Source organism: Neopsephotus bourkii, unplaced genomic scaffold (assembly GCF_033783945.1).
Source record: "Neopsephotus bourkii isolate Nb327-2 ecotype Australia unplaced genomic scaffold, CSIRO-AGI_Nbou_v1 NB_1542, whole genome shotgun sequence".
Lineage (NCBI taxonomy): Eukaryota > Metazoa > Chordata > Aves > Psittaciformes > Psittacidae > Neopsephotus > Neopsephotus bourkii.
In genome coordinates, this window is record NW_026902018.1 from 1,960,849 (window position 1) to 1,984,894 (window position 24,046).

The window sequence follows — 24,046 nt, forward strand, 5'->3', positions numbered from 1 at the left end:
TTCTTCCTCAGAACAAGCTTCTTATACCACTTTCATTTTAAACTCTTAAGCTTTGCTTTAAAAATAGATCCTCTTTCCCCGAGTTTCCTGACATCAACTGAATTCCAGAGAGAAACCAGCTAATAAAAACATCTTCTGCTCTAACAGACCTCAAAATCTTACTAACCCATTCCTTTAGGTTCCCCTTGCACCTAGCAGTGAAGGGATACCACAGGGATAACAGGGCTGTGATACTCAGAGTGACAGCTTGCATCGGCTCCTGCTGGGGCTTCAGCTCCTCACAGGCGCTCGCATTAGTCTGAGCACTGTACTGTAAAATGATAATGACATCTGAACATAAACCCCTTTGATAGCAGACAGCAAGTTCAACTTTTCACTTCAGGAGGGTTCTTAGCGTTTTACTTGATGAGATGATGCCTGGTTTCTGGGTTTTGGTATCTCACAAGTGGGGAAGGTTTGAGCAGCCTTTCCCTTCGCTTGTGCTGTGACTTTGGGTTCATTTTGGTAAATCCTGCCTTTCCCTCTTGGAGTCTGCTAAAAACTGTTAATTCTTATTGAGTCATGTGTGGCTGAATTCACTTGCCTGAGCAGAATTGCAGTGGCGTGTGTGGAGATGTGACTGGAACTTCTAGTGCCATTCCCTCTTTTGTTTCTTTGAGACAGGACATTTTATTGTGTGTTGCTGTTGGATAAGGTGCCCCTAGGCAATATTTCCATGTATTTGACTAACACAGATGAGCTCAAACATACACAAAGGCCTTGTCCCTGTACTAAGGAATGTGTTTAATCAGCTTAGGAAAGCGGAGAAAAATGGAGAGTCTTCTAAAAATCATTTTTAGCATGAGATATGACATGTATTTCTGTATCCGTGCTTATTAGGCACTTTGCTTTCTTTAGCCAGTGTTGCAGTGTAGTGAACTGTTCTTGTATATGAGAAGAAAATAGTCATTACAGAGGAAAAGGCGTGGGTTTCTTTCCTGCTTTCATTTTTATCCATCCCCCTTCACTCTTCATCCATGCCTTGGTGACCCCCAAAGTTTTACAAGCTCACATCTAAGTCTGGATCATGGAGCTGACCTAGGGAAAAGCTCTTCCTCCTTCTCTCTCCTTTGTCAGCTCTGTGTGCCCCTTATTTCTCTCTTTCCCCACCAAGTCTTGGCAGCAGCATGGATTGAAGAGAGATCAAAGTGGCTGTGTAGCCACAATCCATGTCTCGGAGAAGGAAATTTAAAGCTTATTCAGTACAACTTTCATTCATCTTTTAGCTTTAAAGAGCTATGCTGTGGCCAGTGCTTTGTGGTTGCCTCCTCTTAGAGCTCCATATTTGCCCGTAAAATAAAGTATTTTGCGAGAACAGAGGGTTGAAACCAAAACTGTTCTGTACCTACTGACCAGGCAGTGGCAACCTTCTGCTTTTCGGTGCTGAAGCATTCATAGCTGGCAGTTATGAGGCATGAGTGTGATGGTTTGTTACAGTATAAAACCATTATGTATGTTCTTACTGGACTCTGGTTTAGCGAAGTTTTCAAGTCTAGTCTAGAAACTAGGCTTGAAAGTCTGCAGTCTCCTAGTGTCAGGTTTTTGAGTCTCATTTCGTGCATCTCGCTTGCACATGGACAATAAGGAGGTGACCGGTGACACTCAGCATGGCTTCACCAAGGGTAAATTGTGCCTGAGAATCTGGTGGCCTGCTGCAACAGGGCTGTGGTCTTGGTGGATAAGGGAAGAGAGAGTGACTCATGCCAGGCTGAGAGAGCTGGGCTGGGGCAGCCTAGAGAAGAGAAGGCTCCTGAAGGGGAGACCTTAGAGCAGCTCCAGTGCTTAAAGGGGCTGCAGGAAAGCTGGAGAGGGTCTTGGGACTAGGGCCTGTAGGGACAGGCCAAGGGGAATGGCTTGAACCTGCCCGAGGGGAGACTGAGCTGAGCTCTTAGGCAGAAGCTCTTCCCTGTGAGGGTGCTGAGGCGCTGGCACAGGGTGCCCAGAGAAGCTGTGGCTGCCCCATCCCTGGCAGTGTTCAAGGCCAGGTTGGACACAGGGGCTTGGAGCAAGCTGCTCCAGTGGAAGCGGTCCCTGCCCATGGCAGGGGTTGGAACCAGATGAGCTTTCAGGTCCTTTCAACCCAAACCAGGCTGGGATTCTGCTTATGTCCACAGTCTTGAACTTGTGGGTGTTCTGGGTGAGTTGTAAAATTAATTCCAGAAACACCTTGTAGTGAACTTGTCAAATATTTTGATACAAAACTAATTCCTTTGCTGACAGGACAGGTTACTTGGTTAAATTACCTTATTCTGACTTGGCTGGATGCCTTTCTAGCCCAGTGTTTCTGGATATTTAACTCTGTGTGTATTTTAATAACATTTTATCTTGAGTGCTCTGTGAATTTCCATAATTTTCTTCTGGCAGGAGCTGCTGGATTTTTCTTGCAGGAATTACTGTAAGAAAGCTGGCAGAATGGATCTACATGACCAGTCATGTCGTGGATTTATTTACTACTTTGTACATTAAGGAAGATTCATGCAAAAGAACCTTCAGGTGGTGGTTTCTGCAAGGGCTGAGGGGTTTTGGCAGCCTGCCTATGCAGTTTGAGCTGTATTGGATGTCATTGGTCAAGACAATGTTGATGTTAAAAGAGCTAGGGCTGGGTGATGGTTCTTGTGCACTGTGACCACCTTCCCAGCTGGAGTCAGGGATGTGGGCCAGGGCCCCTCTGGGCACATGGAAAAGGGACAGTGTGAGCCATCGTTGGTGTTCGCTGCGTAGCTCATTCGATGTGGTGTAAAGAAACGTTCTAGTGCTGAGCTCTTCAATGGTTTTGTGTGTAAGGGAAGAAAAGGAACTGCATTCTTTAGCTCAGTGTGCCAAAGTTTACTCTACTCGGGCTGTTACTTCCTCCAGCCTGTGCTCTCCCCCCTCTCTTTTTTTCCTGCCCATATGTCAGATTGCTTGGTTTGGGAAACATCTGATAGTTCATTGTATGACTCTGCTGCTTGACATTTCCTTCCTCCTTCAGTTCAGAAACACAAAAACGCTAAAGCTGGGCAAAGAGAGGATTGCTTTGTTTACTGCAGGTTTATTTTCATGTGTTGGACTGCTTTGCTGTAAGAGGGGATTTATTTTGCTTTTTCAGTTTGGAAAATGGGCAGTTAGTTCTGCTTCTGTCTTTCTGAAGGGGAATTGCAAACCTCATCACTCACCCTGCCTTAGAACAAGGGAGGAATTCTTTGGATTCTTTGGCTAGCGAGTTGCACATGCCTCTGATGCCTTTTGTGTGCTACCTGAAATTGCAGTGGTAGCTTTAAGTTTATGATCTGTTCTCAACCAGCTACTCAGAAGTTAAAACAGAACTGATTCTCTTTTGTAAAGAAACGGGCTGAAGTGTGATGAAACTGGGAGGTACGTTTAAGTATGCTCAGTAAATAGTGTCCATAGCCTGACCTGCAGGGTAGGTCAGTGCCTAAAAACCAGGTTTGGTAAAATGAAAAGAAGGTCTTCAGTTCCTTTTGTCATTGATCATGGGGATGGCAGCAAAGTTGAACGGGGCTTGGAGCAGCCTGGTTTAGTGGAAGGTGTCCTTGCCTGTGGCAGGGGATTGGAACTGGATGAGCTCTTAAGTCCCTTCTACTCAAACCACTGCTGCTCTTGTATACAGCTTACAGTGGTGCACATTCAACTCTGACATAGGTAAATATCATTTGGCTTCTTCCCTATAAAAACACCCAAACCAAATCAAACCCTACGATGTCTCATTTTTAAATGCTTTTGTCTGTCTTGACTTTATTGGATGGGTATATTCTCCAAGTAGATGGATAGCTCTGGTGTAGTAGCATCCTCTGACACCTAGATTCCTATGTATTTGGTACCTGTTTTGTTGTTGAGGTTGGCTTTTCCTTCTCCCTTCCTCCTGTTTGAGACTCTAGCATAACATTTTCCCATTTCATGTGTCTGTCCTGGTGTACACACCAGTAAGTACAAGTGAGTGGCAGTGCCTGCCTGTGGGAGCTGTGCTTGCCTGCGGATCTCGGAGGATGCTGCTGCCATCTTCGGCCCTTATGTTTGTATTTTGAATATCTTAGACCCAAAAACATCTTCTGAAGGAAAGACTGAGGCTTCCAGCCATGCTTATCATGCTGCCCTTTTACATCCCTGTCCGGTGAACTCTGTTACGGCCTTTGCAGTGGGAGAGAGCTGACAAGCCAGGTGCCTGTTTGGAACCACATACTGAGATCTGCTGAATCAGTGAAGGGACTGGAGGTTTGCTAACCAAAGCCATTCACTGAAGGTGGAAGACAGTGATGTTATTCAAAGGTCTTCTCTCAAATTCCTTCTTTTGTTCTTTTTATTTTGTTGTGGCTTTATAATAACTTTTTTTAAGAGTTCCTGGAGTTGGTCGTGAGTCATAGAATCATAGAATAGTTAGGGTTGGAAAGGACCTTAAGATCATGCAGTTCCAACCCCCCTGCCATGGGCAGGGACACCTTGCTCTAAACCATCTCACCCAAGGCTCTGTCCAACCTGGCCTTGAACACTGCCAGGGATGGAGCATTCACAACCTCCCTGGGCAACCCATTCCAGTGCCTCACCACCCTCACAGTACAGAACTTCTTCCTTATATCCAATCTAAACTTCCGCTGTTTAAGTTTGAACCCATTGCCCCATGTCCTGTGACTACAGTCCCTAATGAAGAGTCCCTCCCCAGCACCCCTATAGCCCCCCTTCAGATACTGGAAGGCTCCTATGAGGTCTCCACGCAGCCTTCTCTTCTCCAGGCTGAACAGCCCCAACTTTCTCAGCCTGTCTTCATATGGGAGGTGTTACTGTTTCATTGATGGAGGTTTCCTACTGACTTGAGGCCTGAGAGTTTAAGGGGGTGATCATTGATGCTGCTCCTCATGTGCTGTGAAAGATTTCCAAGATGCCAGTATGGTACCTAGGTAAACAACATGGCATGGAACAGAAGTCCATCAGCATGTCCTGTCTCCATCATGGCCAGTGATGGTTTGACCTGCTGGGTTTAGCAACAGCAACCTGTATTACATGGCATTTTGTACTTGGGCAGTCCCCTAGAGGCTTGCTATAGCCTCTCCTATCAGTGCTGCAGTCTTTTGGGAGAAGAACCCCAAAAATCTATTGCAAAAGTGCACTCCTCACAGTAAACATTAGCAGTCACTTGGAGAAAGACACAGGAGTAGGTCAGAGGCATAGTAATTACTCCCTTGAGTAATCTCCCAGGTATGCTGGGTTTGGTTGAGAGATTTCTTGAACTAGGTAGGTATTTAACACAGAGATTTTAAACTAGTACCCAACTCTTTATCCTGACACAAGGAGTTCAGTTCTCATATTGGGTCTATATTCTGCACATTTACTTTGATACCTGGAAGACACACCAGCAGCTCTTCTCTAGAGACCCTCATAGCTGCCCTCTCTTAGTCTAGACAGTCTTATTCCTTGAGCACATTTTGTCCTATGGGATATATATTTTTGGACCATTTATGTAATGTTTCAGTTTTCTCTCCTTTTAGATGGGCTGAAACAGGAGCTGCAGTTGGTGATGCAGGTGAATCCTGATCTCCTAATGATTGCTCTGTCACCTTCTCTTTCTTTGGTTAAGAACTTGTAGCACCGGGTTTGTTTTGTCAGCCTGTTCTTGCAGTGGACTCTAGTTAGACACAGTATGTCAATGTGTCCTTGTTTTCCTTCCTCCTTTTCCTTCCTTCCTTCCTTCCCCTGTGTTTTATTTTAGTCTTTTACTTTGGAATTTAACCTTGAAATTGTGTTCATGTTGGGATATATAGCAGCAATTTGGGCCCTTTTATCAGATTACTCTTTCTTTTATGGCTGCCACTCAAAACTTCTTTATCGGGAGCTGCTGCATCTACCAGCACTGTTGGAATTTGAGTGTTAATATTTGAGTCCTTTTATATCTTCTATTGGATGATGGTCCTTAGTTGCCACCTCAGATTGCATTTGAGACTAGTTTGACTTTTGTTTCTTTGAAAGAATCTGTTGATCTTCTTGGCTGCCTCCTTTTCCACATAGGTGGAATCACACCATTGCCTGGGAGAGAGGAAGAAAGCTCCTTTCTGTCAGTACCATGTACTTTCTAGGCATAGCAGCTCATGCTATCAGTTTGTGGCTTTTAATAACGGTGTATGTGGACTTCAATTATTTCAGAAGGATCTTGTTTTTCTGGTCCTTGCTACTGTGATGTAGTGTCTCAAACCTGTCTCCAGGTACACAGGTCCATCAGAAAGATACCTGATAATAGGATTTTGGTTACGGCTGCATCACTCACTGAGCCTCGGCAAAGATAAAAGATGACAAACAAAAGCCCTGAATGCTGTTGCTTGTCACAAACAGCTCTGAAGTAGTAGCATTTAGATAATGTGTTCCAGGGGATATGAAGTAAGAAGGCAGCATGGTATGAAGGGAAGAGATCGATCCAGCAGCAAGCCATTTTGGGCTCATGTGCTGCATGCAGGGTGTGCTCAGTGCTGGATTTATGAGTCAGTGAACAACAAGAATCACATAAAAGGTATTTTATTTTAATTCTTCATTTTTACAAGGCTGTGTCTGTCTTTATCCTTTTTTTCCAGCCACTTGACTGTGTGCTTATCCAGGGAAAGGATTAAAGTCCAACACGTCATTCTGCTGTTCATCAGTTGCATATTAAGGAAACTGATGCGCAGCTCTGCGGGTCATTCACCTCTGTGGGGCTCTAAGCATGGCACAGTTTTTCTGTTGGCCACATGAGGCCCATTTCATTGTTTTCTCCATGCTTGAATTCAGAGTATGATGAAGTTTGAAGAACTTTGTTTATGCAATCACTGTCTGCCACTAGCTTGGCCTCAGCTTCACATCAGTTTGAAGCTTGGCTCTTGGTGCACGATAAGACCTCTCCTCCCTGCCATATGGTTCTTCCCTTCTTAAGGGAAGGGATAAGCCTTGAAGGAAGGGAACACAAACCATTCCTTGCTTATTTGAGATGGCCAGGATGAAGAGGGGAATGTTAACGTGTAGTTTTGTAGGTGATCTGATTGCACAGGGTTGAGATGGTTTAAAAGACCAAAGCAACAAAAAACAACCCAAGAGAGTTATGGATGTGGGAGTAAAAGATCAGAGAATGACTTCTGCTTCAGCCCTACTGTAGGAACTTGTGCTGTCCAAATAGAAACCTTTTATTGGGGTATAGGAAAGATATCTAGCTATGAAGAAAACTTCTTAGTTAAGCAGGCTCCTCTGTTCCTTGATGTGTTTCTTGCCTCTCTGTCAATTCACTTGATGGGACTTGGGCAGATGTTACTAAATACTTAATTTTAGTGGGAGCAGGGAACAAGAGCTGTTGTAAGCTGTTTGCCTCCCCCATAAGCACATACTGTTGCCGAGTATTTCTCTGTCCTCCTGTATTTGTCCTTTTGTCCTTCCTTCCCAGTGAGGTGTATCAAGATGACATCAATTTTATCTGGGATTTAAATGGCTGGAGTGGAGTGTGAAATGCTATTCTGTTGCTGTGCAAGGGCGATGTAGTGAAATGAAACACTGCAACCAAAACAGATGGTGCTAATCTTGAGTCTGTCTGCAAGATCTTATAGCATTTAATTAAAATGGTGGTGTAATTCCCATGACACCTTTAACTACAGTTTAAATTCTTGGACTATGAACTAAGGGCTTTCTTATGCAGATTTTTACTCGTGTGAGTAGTCCTTAGTATGAGTCTCCAGTGGCTTCGGAACAGCTTCTTACTTGAATGAAGCTCTCTAAGATGAGACTCTATTAAAACTGGAAAATATATGGCATTTACATTTTTTTATGTTTGAATTTGAAGCATAAATTGCAGACTAAAGATACTTGACAACTACAGCATCCTACAGAGAAGCAAACACAAATCTACATTACAGAAATCGCTTAGACTGCGCCTGACTTCAGAGGCTGGTGCATACAGGTACCCTGGGCAACTTAACATCTTCCCCTTGGTTTGAAAGGCATATGATGAAAACAATCTTGTACTCCCTTTAGTTAACTGAAGCTGGCTTGTGGAAGTATCTGACTTAAGTGATGGGGTATGGTTGGTTTCTTACATTACTTGCTTCTTTTCATAAGGGAATTTGAAAAGCTCATGTTTGAAGCGGTGAGCAGACCTGAATTTGTCTGAGTAGCACCTTTTGGACAGTTGAGAAGTGTTTTTATATCTGGTTTTTGATTTGCTTTGTTTCTGACAGGAGAAGTGAGAAAGATAACTTGACCTCATAAGTGCCATGCTGGAAGTCTTTGAGAAAGGCAGGGCTGGAGCTGAGGGCCTGTGTGATGGATATCTCAGTTTCTGCTCATAAGACCTTTCAAGCCTTTTCTGTAGATTTTTTGCCTCTTTTTGAAGTATATCCTTCCTCTCTTGGAAGTAATTCTCTACACTCTGGGGCCTCATTCTGTCTTAGCTTTTCTCACCTTCCTGTACTGCATGAAGCAGGAAAAATAACATGAGATTATATGATTTTATCCATTCTTTTAAATATAGAGAAAATAATGAATAGCTGCACTTGACACTCGGTGTGGCCAAATACAGTAATTTCGTCAAAACTGCTGATGTTCTGACTTTTTCTGCTTCTGCTGTGTCTGTGTTCTTGTTTAATCCCTCCAAGGGAGCTTTGTGTATGAAAATGGATTGAATTACCCAAGTCTTCTGGAGAAGTTCATTTACAATTGCCCTGTTCATTTCCTATACAACATGTATAGTCCAAAACCATTTGGTGGAGATGAGAAAAAGCTAAAAGAGGAGGTGGAAGATGTGTTTTGTTTGTGTTCCATCTGCGGGGACTGCAGATGAGGAAGATAGTCACAGTGGCTACACAGCACTAATTATATCTTCAGGCTTGCTGGGTTCATGCCAGAATCAAGTTGTGCGGTGTGAAGTGTTGCTGGGGAATTGTGATTTTTAGCATCCTAAACTCTGCCAAGTTGAATGGAGCGCTGTGAGGTCAACATAAGACCCTTTCTGCCTGTCTAATACTCTGTTTTAAGCCTGAGGAGGGGGAAAGAATCAGAGCTTATAGTGTTTTCTCCCCTAGGAATTCACAGTTCTGGATGTTGTCCTGGAGTTAAACTGGTTACAGCCCTCAGCTGTTGCGGCTACATGTGAAGGTGTCTGCATTTAGGGCAGCAGATTAATGGTTGTAAAAGAAAGTGCTAATTTGCTTTCTCTGTCTCTTCTTGTGTGTGTGCATTGGTTTGAATACTCATAGTTTGTTTCTCTGCAGAGTGTAATTGTGTTAAGACCCCGGAGGAGAGAACCCTGTGTCAGAGCTCCTTCTTGAAGGGGCTGTGTATGACATGCTGTGGCCATGTTCTTGAATGAAAGCATTGGCCTGGGGGTGTTTTCCCACTGATGACTATTTCTTAGGTGTGTTTTGGATGGTTTTGGATGCCTACATGGAATTTTGGGTTTGAACATAACTCTTCTGCTCTGATGCCTGCTTTTGGATACATCAGAAATGGGTGTTAATGTGTCTTGGGAATTTTACTATCCAAAGTTGAATGGTAGTAAAGATTTGGGGTATTACTGTTAGCCACAGAGATCTGATTTCTCTGCTTCTTTAAGGCTTGGCCCAGTGCATTTAGAACAGGCAACCTACAAACTGTTTGTTCTGTGCTCCAATTGCAGTTAACTGGATTTAGAAAAAAAGTACTTTTAGAAAGTCCCTTTTATATGGAAAGTTAAACTCTACACAGCATAATCCTCCAAGACATATGTTTCCTATAAACCAAAGCAAGAATCTTTTGCTTAATGACAGAATCATTGAATCATAGAATAGTTTGGGTTGGAAAGGACCTTAAAGCTCATCCAGTTCCAAGCCCCATCCAACCTGGCCTTGAACATGGCCAGAGATGGGACGGCCATGGCTTCTCTGGGCATCCTGTTTGAGGGTGTCAGCACTCACAGTATTAATGTATGGTTTACTATTGTTGTTTAATTGTAAATATTTGTAAATTCCTTTTTTTTTTGTCAGGCTTTTTGGTGTTAAGAAATTGTAGCAACCACAATAAGCCAAGACGATACATATGGGAAAAGATGCAAGGGACACAGTAGATTACATCACCTGGCAAGAGGATTGCTTTGTTCTGCATTCATTTCTAAGCAGTTATGAGTAAGCCAGCCTGTTAACAGTGTTGTCCTGGGGTTGGCAATGTTGGTTTCTATCTCGGTGAGCATTTAAGGCTGCTTTGAAACCAGCAGCCTTACTAAAAGGAGCAGCTCTGCCCTCCCTGACCTGCTCTGCTGTTCTCTGTCTTACTGGTGCAAGCATCTCTGTGGCTGTTTAATGAATGAGGTTTGGGGGCTGATGTGAGAAGAGGAAATAAACGTGTTTTATATTAGCCTTCTGATGTCCAGTCAGTTAATCTCAGTCTGAATCTGTACAAACAGCAGCCCTCCTGCTGAGTGGGAGCGCTGGTTATGGCAGGAGTGAGTGATGGAGGGAAGGCAGGCCGGTCCAGGACTACTGTTGGCACCAGTGCTCGCCTGTGTTGGTTTGAAGTGTACATAGTGTACGTTAACAACAGTCTCTGTGTGCAGTTTAATGTTCTGTTTTATCTGATGGGAGCTGTCACTGAAAGGGAAGATCCCACTCACTGCTCTGAGCTGTGTGTTCTCTCTCCAGCTCTACTGCCTGCAGTGGTGAGTACGTGGCTGCAGGGGAAGCTGTCAGTGGGCTCATCTGATAAATGCTTTCCTTTTTGTTTCTCATCTTTAACTTGGTGAGCTGATTGATTCACTTGATGATTGCCTTATCACTAGAAGTGATGTTGGACTGGGAGATGGGAATGCATGGCTGGGGATGTGGAAGAGGCTCCTGTTTTGGTAGCAGCTTGTGTTCACTGCTGATTGAGCACAAATGAAACCGATCTTAGCTCTTCAGTACAGTCAGCAGAACCACAGGCTGTGGCTGTCTTGCCTGTAAAAACCCTGTTATAGATTAAGGCCTTTTAAAACTACTGATAGTTGTTTAAATCAATGGATTTTAAAACCATCCATGTGGATGTGGATACTTTCCCTGTAGTGTGTTAAATACTTTACATGAAGCATCTGTAGAGGCCTAAAATATATGTAAGTGTTCCTGGTGCACTCATATGTGCTACTTCTGGACTCAGATCTTCTGAATTCAGTTTTAACATGAGGACTGCATTGAGAAGTTCTAAGGGGTTAGTATTGCTGCTTATCTATTAAATGTTTAAGCAGAAGCAGATGTAGAATCCCAGCCTGGTTTGGGTTGGAAGGGCCCTTAAAGCTCCTCCAGTTCTAACCCCTGCCACGGGCAGAGATTCCTTCCACTGGAGCAGCTTGCTCCAAGCCCCTGTGTCCAACCTGGCCTTGAACACTGCCAGGGATGGGGCATACAAATGGACTGAGCCATATATCTGCAGCTTTGACTGGGAAATGATGTGAGAGATCTAACTTTATAATGCTACTAAGTCCAAAATCCCCGGCACTTGTCTTGCCTTTGTCTTAGGAGTCACTTTCTGGGTGGGTGCTCACTGGTGATCCAGGCTAGCTCTGGTAGTTTGTCATTCCTCACAGACTGTGGAATTAGACACTCCAGAAGTTCATTAGTGTAGAATTAAATTGGATGCATCTCTGATGATTTCCCTGTGCTTTTCTCGACTATATTTCATCCATCATATGGATGGGATGTTACGGGTTGATACCTCTGAGCTGCTACAAAGCTGCAAGAGCTTGTTTGCTGGTTGAGACAGCTGATCTCTAGTTGTTGCTGTGTTGATCAAGTTGAGTAACCCTTTTTGTTCCATTGGGGTTTTTGGTTTGTCTTTGTCATCCTCCTGTGCCATATGGAGAATTACCAGATGTTCCTAGTTGATTATGACATAAACATGTAACGTGATTTTATTCCTAGGTTGCCTGTGCTGGCACTGATCTCTGGTGTTTCATTATACTATCTCAAACTCTGCACGTTCCTTTCCCAAGCTGTAGATACAGAAGCCTGTAGAACAGATGTGTATGTGTATGTACTTTCTCCTAGAGTGTGATGTGCTGTGTGAGGTATTCCAGCACCCTGCAGCAGCCTTTCCCTGTAGAGCTCAACTGCTGTATTCCTGTGTGCCCAGTGAGGCCTCTTCAGAGGTCAGTTAAATAGAGAATCTGGATAAGCAGTATTTGGGGAAATAGTCCTTGAGGCATAGGCAGAGGAACATTAGCCATGGCCAGAACCCTGCTGTGCTGGGCAATACAGGGGCAGAATGAGGTGAAACTGTTTTAGGGGATATGTTTATAAGAGCAAACAAATAGAGGTGTATTTTGCATTGTGTTGTTGGTGTGTTGAATGTCCCCTTTAGCTCCTCAGCAGTGAAGCAGCTAGCTCTTGAACAAGTCACAACCTACTGCCAGTTACTGTGGTGAAGGAAAGTAGATTGTAGAGTTTAAACTTCTAAATGAATCAAGTTAGCAGACTTGAGAAGGGAGATGCTTCTGTATGTGACACATAGGGTGTGTTTTGGAAAAGCAGTGACAGCCAGTAGGTTAAACGTCCTTGTGCCGATGATGCAAATGGGAGGAATATGTGATGCTAGTCTCTTACTGTCTTTAGGAGTAAAAATGCACTCTTTCTTGGTGGTACTTTGTGTTTTTTGCATGTTGTTGCTGTGGCCCTGCTGGCTTTTCCACTTGAGAGATGAGCACACTGGCTATTGCTGAGCAGCAAAGTGAGGGTGTGAATCCTGTAAATGAAGCAGTAGAGGGAATAACAGGAGCAAGAACATGGTAACAAGGGTTAGAAACCAGAGCATAAGCCCAGTGTGCACACAGACTATAGACATACTGCTTTCTGTATCTGGTAATGATCCTCACGCTAGCTAGACTAAAAGTCACACGTGGCTTCCCCCTTGTCCCTTGGGTAGGCTGCGAGAGCTGGTGGAGGGTGATGAAGGTGAAGCACCAGTCACAGGGCAGACTGGGAGTGGAGTTAAAGCTGGAGGTGAATCCAGGCAGGGGATATGGGGGGTTGGGGGCAAGGAAGAGTGTGATGGGCTGGTAATGGAAATAGATGAAAAGGTGGCAGTCTGGGCATCGTGGAGAAGAAGGGAAACAGGATGTGACAGCTGTATTTGCCATTAAAGGTGAAAAGCAACAAAATAAATCGGAGCCATTGCTGACCTGGTTGTAGCTGCAGCTTTTTCATGGGTTCAGTACTTCATCAGCTTCTTCCTGGCAATTGCTTAGTTCCACTGCACCTACACTCCTTCAGGTTTTGCAGCCTGTGTAGAAGAAACTCTTTCCCAAATATCTGAGTAGCCATTTTCCTGTTCTCATTCTTTAACGGTTGATAACAGAGTTCTGGCTGCTCGAGAGACAGGAAACAGCAGTGTTCCTTATTCTGCTTTAGTTCATTTGAGTGAAATAAAAAGCATGTCTGGTAAACCTAACAGGACAGTGTGGAACTGGGTTTCGCCATTTGCGCTAAGTCACTTGTTTTCTTATGCCCCGTAGTACTGCTTGTGACTTTCAAGTGGTCAGCTTTTAGCCTGATGCTGCACTCACCTGATAACCAAACAGCTTGTAGGGAATGGGCCTTACTCCCTCTCTCTGTTGGCTTCTTCGTGTTGTTCCTTCTAATTCGTAAGATCCTAGTAAGAAAACAGTAAGATCAGAAATGAATGAATCAATCTGCTGGAAATGAGTCAAATTGGGGTAAAATACCTAAATGCAAGGATAACGCAGGTTTGTTCTAACGTTTTTATTCCTTGGGGGTGGGGGGAAGAGGAAAATATGAGAATAGGAGTTCTTGGGAACTGGGAGAATAGGGAAAAGGAATAACTGGCTGCTTAGAGCTCAATTCTAGGAATTAAACAATGAAAATGGAACAAATATGTACAATGAATATAACTCAAGGTGCTTTTTTTCCTCCCCACAGGCTGAACTCACAGGCATCAAATGGCGTAGGTACAACTTTGAAGGTCATGGGGACTGTGGCCCTATCATTTCAGCCCCAGCACAGGATGATCCAATTCTGCTCAGCTTCATCCGCTGCTTGCAGGCCAACTTGCTCTGCGTGTGGCGCCGGGACGTCAAACCGGACTGTAAGGAGCTATGGATATTCTGGTGGGGAGATGAACCCAATCTTGTGGATGTGATACATCGTGAACTGCACAGTAAGTTACTGTCTTTGTTTCTTGATTTATGCCTATTTTTTCCCATTGAAGAAGGAACTTTGTGATTAAAGGCTGTAACTTGCTACCATGTGTGATTTTGTCACAGTTTCTGTTTTAAGACCTAAAGGGGGAAAAAACCCAGGTTGTAAATTGACTTTTCTGTTGCAAGTGATCTGCAGATAAATTGCAAAATGAAATGTGAAATGAACTTAGAGCTGTACCTGACATCATGACTTAGGTTTTTGTGAAGTCTCAGATGTGCTGTAAAAATCAGAGTAAATTCTAGTTCAGAGGATGATAATAATCAATGAATTGTGGCATAAGGTAGTATTTGATGGAATAAAACCCCTCTGCTGCAGTGTCATATAATCTCTGTGGCACCACAGGTACATCTGCAAGGCTGGAACTTGTCATGCTGGTATTGCTATGGGATTTGAGTGTAAATTCAGACAAGTTGCAACAATTGAATGTAATAAAAGAAAGGAAGGAAGTGGAAGGTGGTACAAAGGTGTGGCAATGATAAGTTTATGTGATTCCAAGTTTTACACTACTTGGATCGTCCTCAGTGTTTCCAGAGTATGTAGCCTTAGAATGATACAAAACTGTGTTGTGATCCTCTTTGGATTCGACTGTGTCCATTATATGTTAACTTGTTTTCACTGGTGTATTGTTGCTGGGAGTAGATTATTTGTCTATAGTGTTGCTATGTTAAACTGCATGAATTTTACCCCTGTTTTACCGTTTGTGTCTTGGGTAAAAGCAACTACAATTTGCTGATATTGGAGTAACAATAATAGTAACTAATGCCCCCATCCAAACCAGTAATAAGGATCACTTCCTTGGGTTTTGCAATAAGTTTTCATCCTGGTAGTCTTTAGACCTACTGGCTACTTGTGATAAATGTGCATTCCAGTTCAAAGATACGGAGTATTGTATTCATCAGATGTGCTTTAGCTGTCCTTTACCTTCCCACCTCTACCCCACACAGTTTTGCTCCTGGGTTATCGTGTGTTCATTTTCTTGGTTGTTATTCTGTTCTGACCACCTACAGACTTCATACTTCATGAATAGCAGATTGTTTGTTTGGTAATGCACCCTGTGAAATCACAGATCTGTAACACTGTGTATCTTGAGGCGTATTTCATGCAGGTAGCTGTGTGATCATGTATAATTAAAGTGATGGCTCAGAGTGCTGCACCAAACCATTCCACTAACATCCATTTTTTATGAGGCACCTGTTTTGAATGAAGGCATGGGTAATATTTCTACTTACCCAGCAAAGCTTTAATAACATGTGCTTTTCTCATTGTGAAGGAGAGTTTATTTAATATCTCAAATGCAGTATATGGGACTTAAGTGTCTTTTTATTTGAGGGGAGTTGCAGGTGCTAGCTGTTCTCTGTTGGAAATTGATACAGCTTGTTTATATCTAATGTCTTGGTTACAACAATATGATGCTGCTTCCAGTGGTAATGGTAAGGTGAAGCATTTAAATGTATGAGTAGCTGAACCTGCCTGAGTGTAGCATGGGACAGAGTATAGCAAGTGGAGTGTAGCAGCACTTTGATGCCATTTCCTTATTGTCCGATGTTTTATGAAGCATTGGGGCTGGAGCCTTCAGTACAGTACCTTGTAAGTGGAATTAAATCTGGAAGTTGTCTGCAAGAGCACTGTTTTGCAGGTGTCAATAGCAGTATCACAAGCCTAGAAAACACTCAGCGTGGTGTGTGTCACAGCACTACACTGCAGCCAGCTGTACCGGAGAGATACATTTACCCTGGTACAATGGCAGTGTCACCGAGTGATCCCTGTGTGCAGTGCTCCCTCAAATTAAACCTGTCTGGGAGGAAAAGATTGTACAGAGGGATGTGATGAGACATGAAGTTGAGTTTGGAGGTGGAGAAAGCAGGACAACACATAACACCTTAAAGGGAATGAAGTCTATAGTAGTTGAAAGCAGAAATATGCTCCTGCTAAGTGTCAGGACCCTACAGTAATTTGGGAAGTCCTCTCCCTTTCTGTTCCCTTACACTGGAGGGTTTGGAATTCCTTTCTGATGGGTATAAATCCCATGATGATAGGTTTACTTGCTCTATATTAAAAGCACATGGGAATGTTTATAGTGACTTATCAGATAATAGTTCAAAGAGGTGTAAATTGTTAGTGTTACAAATTTCACTGCTGATAGGGCTGCCTTGCTCTCTTCTTTTAGAGTTCAAACCTCAATATTGACGAAGTATTGAACATCGCATTCAGCCAGAATTAAGACATTTATGTACATTGATTCCTTGAAATACAGCAAAGGACATGGTGTTCAAGGCTTCATGCAGCAGCAAGGCAAAAGAAGGTTGTTTTGCTTTGTATTGTATAAACAGACCACAGGACTGAAACGTTTGGTAGCTAAAATTAGTTTCCCGAGTTTACATGCTCCTGCAAATAGAGGGGACTTTGCATGTGGGAATAAATACATACATACATACATACTGAAGCATTAGTAACTTACTGTTCCCCAAGCCACCATAGTGGGTATGGTTTGCTATACCCTGGTCATGAAGTCAGCTGCCTGGGCTGGAAGTCTGGTTTGTAGGAGTTGGTTTATTACTGTAGTCAGTAGCTTATAGTTCAGCGACCAGAGCTTTGGTTTTGTGTTTGTTCTTGTAGTTAGGAGCACAAGTCCCAGAATTCTGATGCTACAAATCCAAGTGGGACACCTGAGTCTATCTGAAACGTTTCCAGTTTGGTAGATCCTATCTCTGGAGATGTATGAGCTTTAGGGAATAACGGCTGTGGATAAGATCGGGACTTTGCACCAATGTGAAGCTGCTCATAATGGTTTGGATTTCTCTTTTCCTGCCTAGGACTTGGGCTTTAAAAGTGAATTTTTCATTAGGCTAATAAATATTTAGTGGCAGTTTAAATACAAGTCTTGATCTTTCATGCATTCAAGTCCAAATGAGAATTACTGCTTTTTTTCTGACTAACAGTCACTCAAATACTGTTTTATGACATCTAGTACTGCTGTTAAACAAAGTGCAAACTGAGCCTTTTCCTTCAGAAGCACTGCTTAGTTTTGCCTGGGAGCTGTGTGGGTTGCCTTATCTGAGCGCGTTCAAGATAGATGCTTTTGGAAACACCAGTCTGCCTTTAATAAAAGAATTGCAAACAGTCGTAGGGAAAACAACTCAGTAGTTATAAACAGGAGGTAGTAGGAACTGTTGTTTATGTAGTAGCTTTCCAAAACTGTGTAGATAATTAAATGCTGTCATGGGAGATTAAGTAAACCCAGTTATTTGCAGCACAGCTACAGCTCAGTTATAAGCAGTCAGATCAGCTGGATGGCTGTGGCTTTCATAGGGGTGTCTCTTGCACATACTCCCATAGTTCTTTTTCCTGCCAACCTCAGCTGCTGTGTGCCGGGTTTTATTCCAATTGGATTTTAAACGGACAGGAAGATGGAAGTTCTTTCTTCTGTCCCAGGTGAAATAACCCAACTGCTATGGGAGAAAATCCCAACTGAGTGGGAGAAAGATGCGGAGTGGTTTAATGAGTTGGACAAAGTTGGGAGTGTTTTAGTTCATTTTCTCAAGGGGAAATGCTATTTAATGACATGACTGCCTGAAGAGGCTCGATAAGTGTTCCAGCTGCTATACCCTTGCCCCTTAAAACAGGGGTTTGTAAATTCTCCAGACAAAGTGTTGTGGAGGGGAGGCTGTACCTTCCTGCTGGCAGGTTTTTTGGCAGGGACGCTGTAGATTTTGCAAGTTGCAGTCATCTCATTTGCATTTGGTGGCCAGATACTATCTGGAGAGCCATAGGGAATTTATATGCGACTCCTGGGGATTTTTCTCCCCTCCCACCCCCTGCCTTGCTCCCCAGGTATTCCAGGTAGGTTATCAGCAGGTGATGCCTGTTCCTGAGTTTGCTTTTGCAAGGAATCCCCATGTCTGCCACTTTAAATGACCTATTTGTCCGACAGTTTTATCTATGAACTTGTAATCTGCTTATTGAGTTTATGGCAATATTCAGCTGCTTTGCATCTGTGGTACAGAACACTTGAATCACTAGGAATAGTGCAGGGCTTATGATGTGTACTGCAAGTGGGAATGTAGTTTTGGTGACTGTAAGCAAAGATCAGCTGGAGGTGGACTCTGGAAGGCTGAAGGAAAGTCAGACAGTATCTTCAAAATGAGTAAGGCTCTGGGCATACAAGGATGCAGTTGGTGCTGAGGCGCTGGCACAGTTTACCCAGAGAAGCTGTGGCTGCCCCATCCCTGGCAGTGTTCAAGGCCAGGTTGGACACAGGGGCTTGGAGCAAGCTGCTTCAGTGGAAGGGATCCCTGCCCGTGGCAGGGGTTGGAGCTGGATGGGCTTTAAGGTCCCTTCCAATACAACCAGTCTGTGAATCTGTGATGCTATAACTTAACAGCTTGTTTGCCTGAAATCACTGACTCTGGTTGGTATTTGGGGTTACCATCACATATGCTTCTCTGAAGCTATGAGGACAAGACAAAAGAATATGAGGAACTTTGGGCATCCATGAGGAAGCCCAGACACCCATCTGTGCCCTCCAGCCGTTGGTGCTGGCCTAAGCAGTGAGTGGCAGGAAATGAAACCTCTGTATTGTGACAGGCGCTTCATCATATGGTTTGAAAACAGCAGCTGAACAGTACAAAGCTCCTTGAGAGAAAATAACCAGCATTTTACTACTCTTGGGACAGTCATCCTTGAAGTGCTGCTAAAGTTGCAGTTCAGTCCTGAATCGTTTTCACTTCAAATTCACTTTAAAGCCCTTTTGTCCTCAACCAGACCAGACTGACAGTTCTTTCAGTGCAGCTGTGAAGGGCAGGTGCTATCTGTCAGGTTACGATTTATCTGTGGGCTGAAGTCTTGTGAGCCAAACTCTTTGGGTTTTGTGTCTTGCCTGGCAGAGTGCTCTTGACCCCTCAGAGTGCTGGAGGTGCTTCCCCCCCCCACCAAGATGCTAATCCTCTTGGTATTATATTGCACGTAGAACATCAGGATTTTGAGGGAAGCTCTTCTGAAGAATAGATGAGCTTGAATTAGGTCACTTAATTAGGGAGCTCTGTCCTGAAATATCATTGTTCATGACAATTCACAGCTTGGGAAGTTTAAAAATGCATTAAATATTGATCTGTGGCAGGGAAAACAAGGAGCTGCAGTTCATTCCTGTGCCTCAACTCATGGCATATCGGGCTGATGTTGTAATCCCGCATGTGCTCATAAGTGTTGAGAGGAAAAGGACTTTCCTGTGAAGAAGGCCTTGTTGTATGTTCCTTGTTAGACCATGGAGTGGTGGCCCGGAGTGCATTGCCCTGTTGTTTCTCTACCTGCAAATAGCTGATTTTTGCTTACAGCAAAGCAGAGCATGTCAGCTGTGTTCTCCAGGATGTTTCCTAAGAGGAGTGACTTCCCACATCTCCATTTAGGTGTTTCCATTACAGCCAGGTAGGGTTCTTGATGTTCACTTGGTAACCTCCAGATTTCCAAGTTCATTTTATCAGTTTAGTCTTCTAAATAAAGTGTATGTTTAAGCTATAAATGTTGAGTAAATGATGGTTTTCAGTATTCATGAGGGAGTTAGAGAAAAATGATGGAAAACTTGAACTTTGAAAGAAATATGTAATTTCTCTATTGTTCTGCTAATGTAAAAGAGGATACAAAAGGAGTAGAAACTCCTTTACTTACAGCTTTAGTTTGAAGCAGTCTATTTAAGCTTCTTTCAAGGTGCTGTGTTTGATTTACTGCAGTTGTAAAGAGCTGGGAACTCTTTCAGGAGATAGGAAGTACGTTCTTTGCTGTGTAGTGAGACATGTTAATTAAGGAAGGCGAAGATGTTCCTGTCTGTTACACCATATCTGAAACGTGTGAGGCAATGTGTAAAATCAAGAGTAAGCCCCCCTTCCTGTGCCATGGGTATACAAACTAACAGTGCTGCTTTTAATGAAGTTGCTCTTACATCTTTCCTTCTATTGTAAGATCATGAAAGTGGGGAAGAAGGGAGTGTTTTGCTGCCACAATTGCATTATGGCTGGCTTTGATACTTCCTTGAAATCACCAAAGGGTTATCTCCTTGTTTCGTGCTTTGATAGGCTTAGCTGAAGCGTGTGCAGGCACGGACTGTGTATTAGAACAACGTGCTTTATGTACTCTAGAGAGCTACATAAGCCCTGTAACTATTGTCATGCTCGGTGTTGTTTAGAGTGAGGGCAGCTGATACAGGGGAAAGCAGTTCACAAAGAAGGAGTAAAAGGAGTCTCCCAGGAGCTGAAACGGGAGCCTTTCGGAAGGCTTTCAGTTCCAACAGCAGCTACGAATATCAGGCAGCTGAGTGCCACTTATTAATAATTTGAAGGGAAATCTCAAAATGGTTAATTGCTGGTTCTTGAGTTACGAGTGGCATTAGCACGTCGGGTCCTGTGACAGAAGACTTTACTGGAATATTAAGTTACTGAAAAGTGTTTCTGGCTTGATTACTTTCAATAAGAGAAGTCATTTGCATTTTCTTAATTGCCTTGCGGAGATTATTTCCAAAGGCAGGAAAGCAAAGTTAAGTTTTTCCATTCTTTCGGCAAGAAGATGGGGTTTAAAAGGGAATTCATACCTCCTCAGCTTGCAGAAATGGTCTGTGACCCTTATATTTGACACTGTTAATTGGTGGCCGGTGATTGCCAAGTGAAGTTTAGCTTGGACCAAATAAACTTCTTCTTTTCAGGAGGCATCTTAAATGAGGTTATTATGCCATCATTTGGGATTAAGGAATTGCTTCATGGGAAAATGCCAGCTCCTTTTATACACATGAAGTTGACAAGAACCTGACTGTGTCTGGGCAAGATTTCCTCATTTTATTTTGTTTTCTTTTCAAAATAAATATTCTTCCCAGCACCCCGACTTCTTCCCTGGTTTTGCTTGGGAAGTGCATTGTGGCTCTGAGCTGCTTAGGGTTTTGTTTAAAGAAAATCAAATCGGAGTCTCCATTTAGATGTCAGATTGCACTTCCCTTTTCCATAAGTCTTCTTTTCGTCAGTGGTTTTTCTCTCAGCATTAACAGTGAATATTAGTGTTGAGAGCAGGCTCAGATGAATACCTGTGGCATTCTTGAGTTCTTTATCAAATCTAGTCAGTGATGTGCCATTCTATCATACTGCATTTTGCCCCCTTCTTATACTCTGCAAAAGTCTAAAAGGTAATGAAAGTGGCATCTACTTAGATATAAAACTATATGAAATCTAGTTAGATAGCCTAGTGCTTTCTATTTTCTATTATTTTTATCTACCAAGAATTTACATTTTATATCTCTTCACACTTGTAAATTTGAAGGGTTTACTACTAATTGCAACAGGTAACTAATGGCAGCAAATTGCCTTCTGCAAACAGCCTGAAGGAAAGACCCTGATGGACAGTGAAGCCAAGAAATTCTCTATTGAACACCGTATCTTTTCCTTTTCATCTTCCTGCTTTCAAAATGTAAGCTTAGATCAATTGAAATAGTTGAAATGCTGAGTAATGAATCTGTAAGTTTTATTGCCCACCCAATAGTTATTGTTTTTCTGTTGTGGTTTTTGTGGCAAGCACAAATGACATTCATTGTGTGATGTTAATAGCTGCATTCTGTGGGGACTGTTACTGGTTCTGTTGCAGAACCATTGTAGTAAGCCTGGCTTAAGCCTGGGCTTCATAGCAAACCTGATAGGTTTAAGGTGCTGCAGAAGTGGCAGTGCACAGAAGGGGCTGGAAATACAAACCAGGATTGTAATAGCTCGGAATCCATTCCGAATAAAAGCTAGAGTGAGGTATTATTAATGAATTGAGAGAACTATTGTATAAAATGTGCTTGGGATTAACTGGGGTGTTGAGCCCAAACTGAAGTCCAACTTCTGAATGTAAATAAAATTGATGTATTACCACAGGCAACTTGGTGAACCACGTAATGAGGGTTTTTCCATGAAAAATGAGACGTTCTGCTGCAGCTGCAGACACACAGTATGTTAAGGAGTTATAGTCCAGTTATAGGAGAATTAAACCATCATTAAAAGGCTGTGTTTTTAAAAGTGCTGCTTGGGGGTTGGGGGAATGAAAAAACCCTATCAGTAGCATTTATTTTTCAGCAGTGTGTTGGGCAATAGCATCCACAGTAGTTGATGTGTTTTGCTTCAGGGAATCTCTTTTTCTCCCAGTGCAATGAACTCGGTTATCTGTGGGAAGTAAATCTGAGTTAGCTTGAAGTGAAATCTGCATTAAAAGAGCTCATGCCCGATGCTGGTGTTTTCATGTTATCCTGAGAACACAGAGGGAGCTTGGCTGGGGCATTTCATCTTCAAAAGCAGATGAAAAGCCACCCTCAAATAATAATGACAATAAATAAAATTCACATCCAGTTGAGCTCTGGTAATGCCGTTTTTAGTGAATGGACCTCTAGTGACAAGCAGATGCTACTGAATTGCAGATAGGAAACACAGAAACATGACTCTTGTGAAGTTAAGCCGTAGTGTCTCTTCAGAGAGGTATGGTTTCCATTATATAAAAGTTACTCTCTGTATTTTAATGTTGTTCTAAAAGGTTATAAATCTTGATACAAAATTCTTACACCCCAATTCTGAAACTAATTTCATCCTGAGTGGACTTACTATGCATGTGCACTTAGGTGATGATTTGCCAGTAATCTCTATTAGAAGAGCATTGAATGTGTAGAACAAACGTAGGTATGGCAATGGTCAGATTTGATATATGGTTCCGTGTGTTGGGGATCAGCCATGAAACCTGAGCAGCAGTGTGGTACACTGAGAAGGCAGGGTTTGAAACATGAAGTCTGTTCCTTCATGCTCATTTGAAACTCCAGGGGATGCTGAAGTTGGAATATGTCATCTCCAAAGCAGCATACCGTAAATATGCGACCGAGAAAAGACTCTTGCATGGAACGAAGAGAAGGATCAAGTGCCAAGGAACTGAGCTAGCCGTACATAAGCATGAGCAGTACATAAAATTCAGCCTTGTTCTTAAGCTGTTCTTACTTTTGCTATTTGCCCATGGGAATTGTGGGTTTCAGTAAGAACAGGGAGGAGTTTTGCTGTTGCTTAAATATTAGTTTGTTGTTTAAAACACCCAAACAACTGTGGGTTGCAGTCACTCCGTAAGGACAGCTGAAACTGGAGCTCCCAGGGAGACAGGCGTAAACTGAGTTTGTTTCTATACTTAACATGTGAGCAGTTTGAAGGAAAAGTGCATGCTAGATGAAAAGCACAGCACCAAAATGCTTCTGCATTCCTCTGGGTTCAAACCAGACTTTCAGTTTTGCCACTTTCAACTGAGCACTCTAAGCTTACCTTGTAGCAAAGCGTCGTATGATCTGTTTGATATTGGAAAATTGACTGGTGTGTTGCCTTTGGTCATACAAATGCACCTCAGTTGTCTTTGTATTCCCTTAGAGCAAGGAGGGACAGGGCGAGGGGAATGGCTTGAACCTGCCCGAGGGGAGACTGAGCTGAGCTCTTAGGCAGAAGCTCTTCCCTGTGAGGGTGCTGAGGCGCTGGCACAGGGTGCCCAGAGAAGCTGTGGCTGCCCCATCCCTGGCAGTGCTCAAGTGCTCCAGTGCTCCAGTGGAAGGGGTCCCTGCATGTGGCAGGGGTTGCAGCTGGAGGAGCTTTAAGGTCCCTTCCAACCCAAACCAGGCTGGGATTCTGTGCAAGCTAGCACTTCAGACTTCCAGAGAAATCTTAAGTGTTCCCATATTAAGGAGTACTTACTGGGAAACCTGGTCTCAGAAGGGAGAAGAGAAGCTGGCAGGTATCGCAGTTTTTAAGCAGGACTCCAGGAAATAAATCTCCCTTTTCCAAGAAACCATTTCTTTTTCATAGTTCAGCTTGTTCCATGACGTTCGG

At 43.1% G+C, this 24,046-nt stretch overlaps 1 protein-coding gene across 1 annotated transcript in view; it reads left to right on the forward strand.

The window, feature by feature from the left end:
* The window catches only part of MED13L (mediator complex subunit 13L), a 186,204-nt gene that overhangs the window by 5,969 nt on the left and 156,189 nt on the right, over window positions 1–24,046 (forward strand). Inside the window, exon 2 of the mRNA XM_061370538.1 lies at window positions 13,914–14,151. Within this exon, the coding sequence (XP_061226522.1) occupies window positions 13,914–14,151 (238 nt within the window). The remainder of the gene's footprint in view (window positions 1–13,913; window positions 14,152–24,046) is intronic.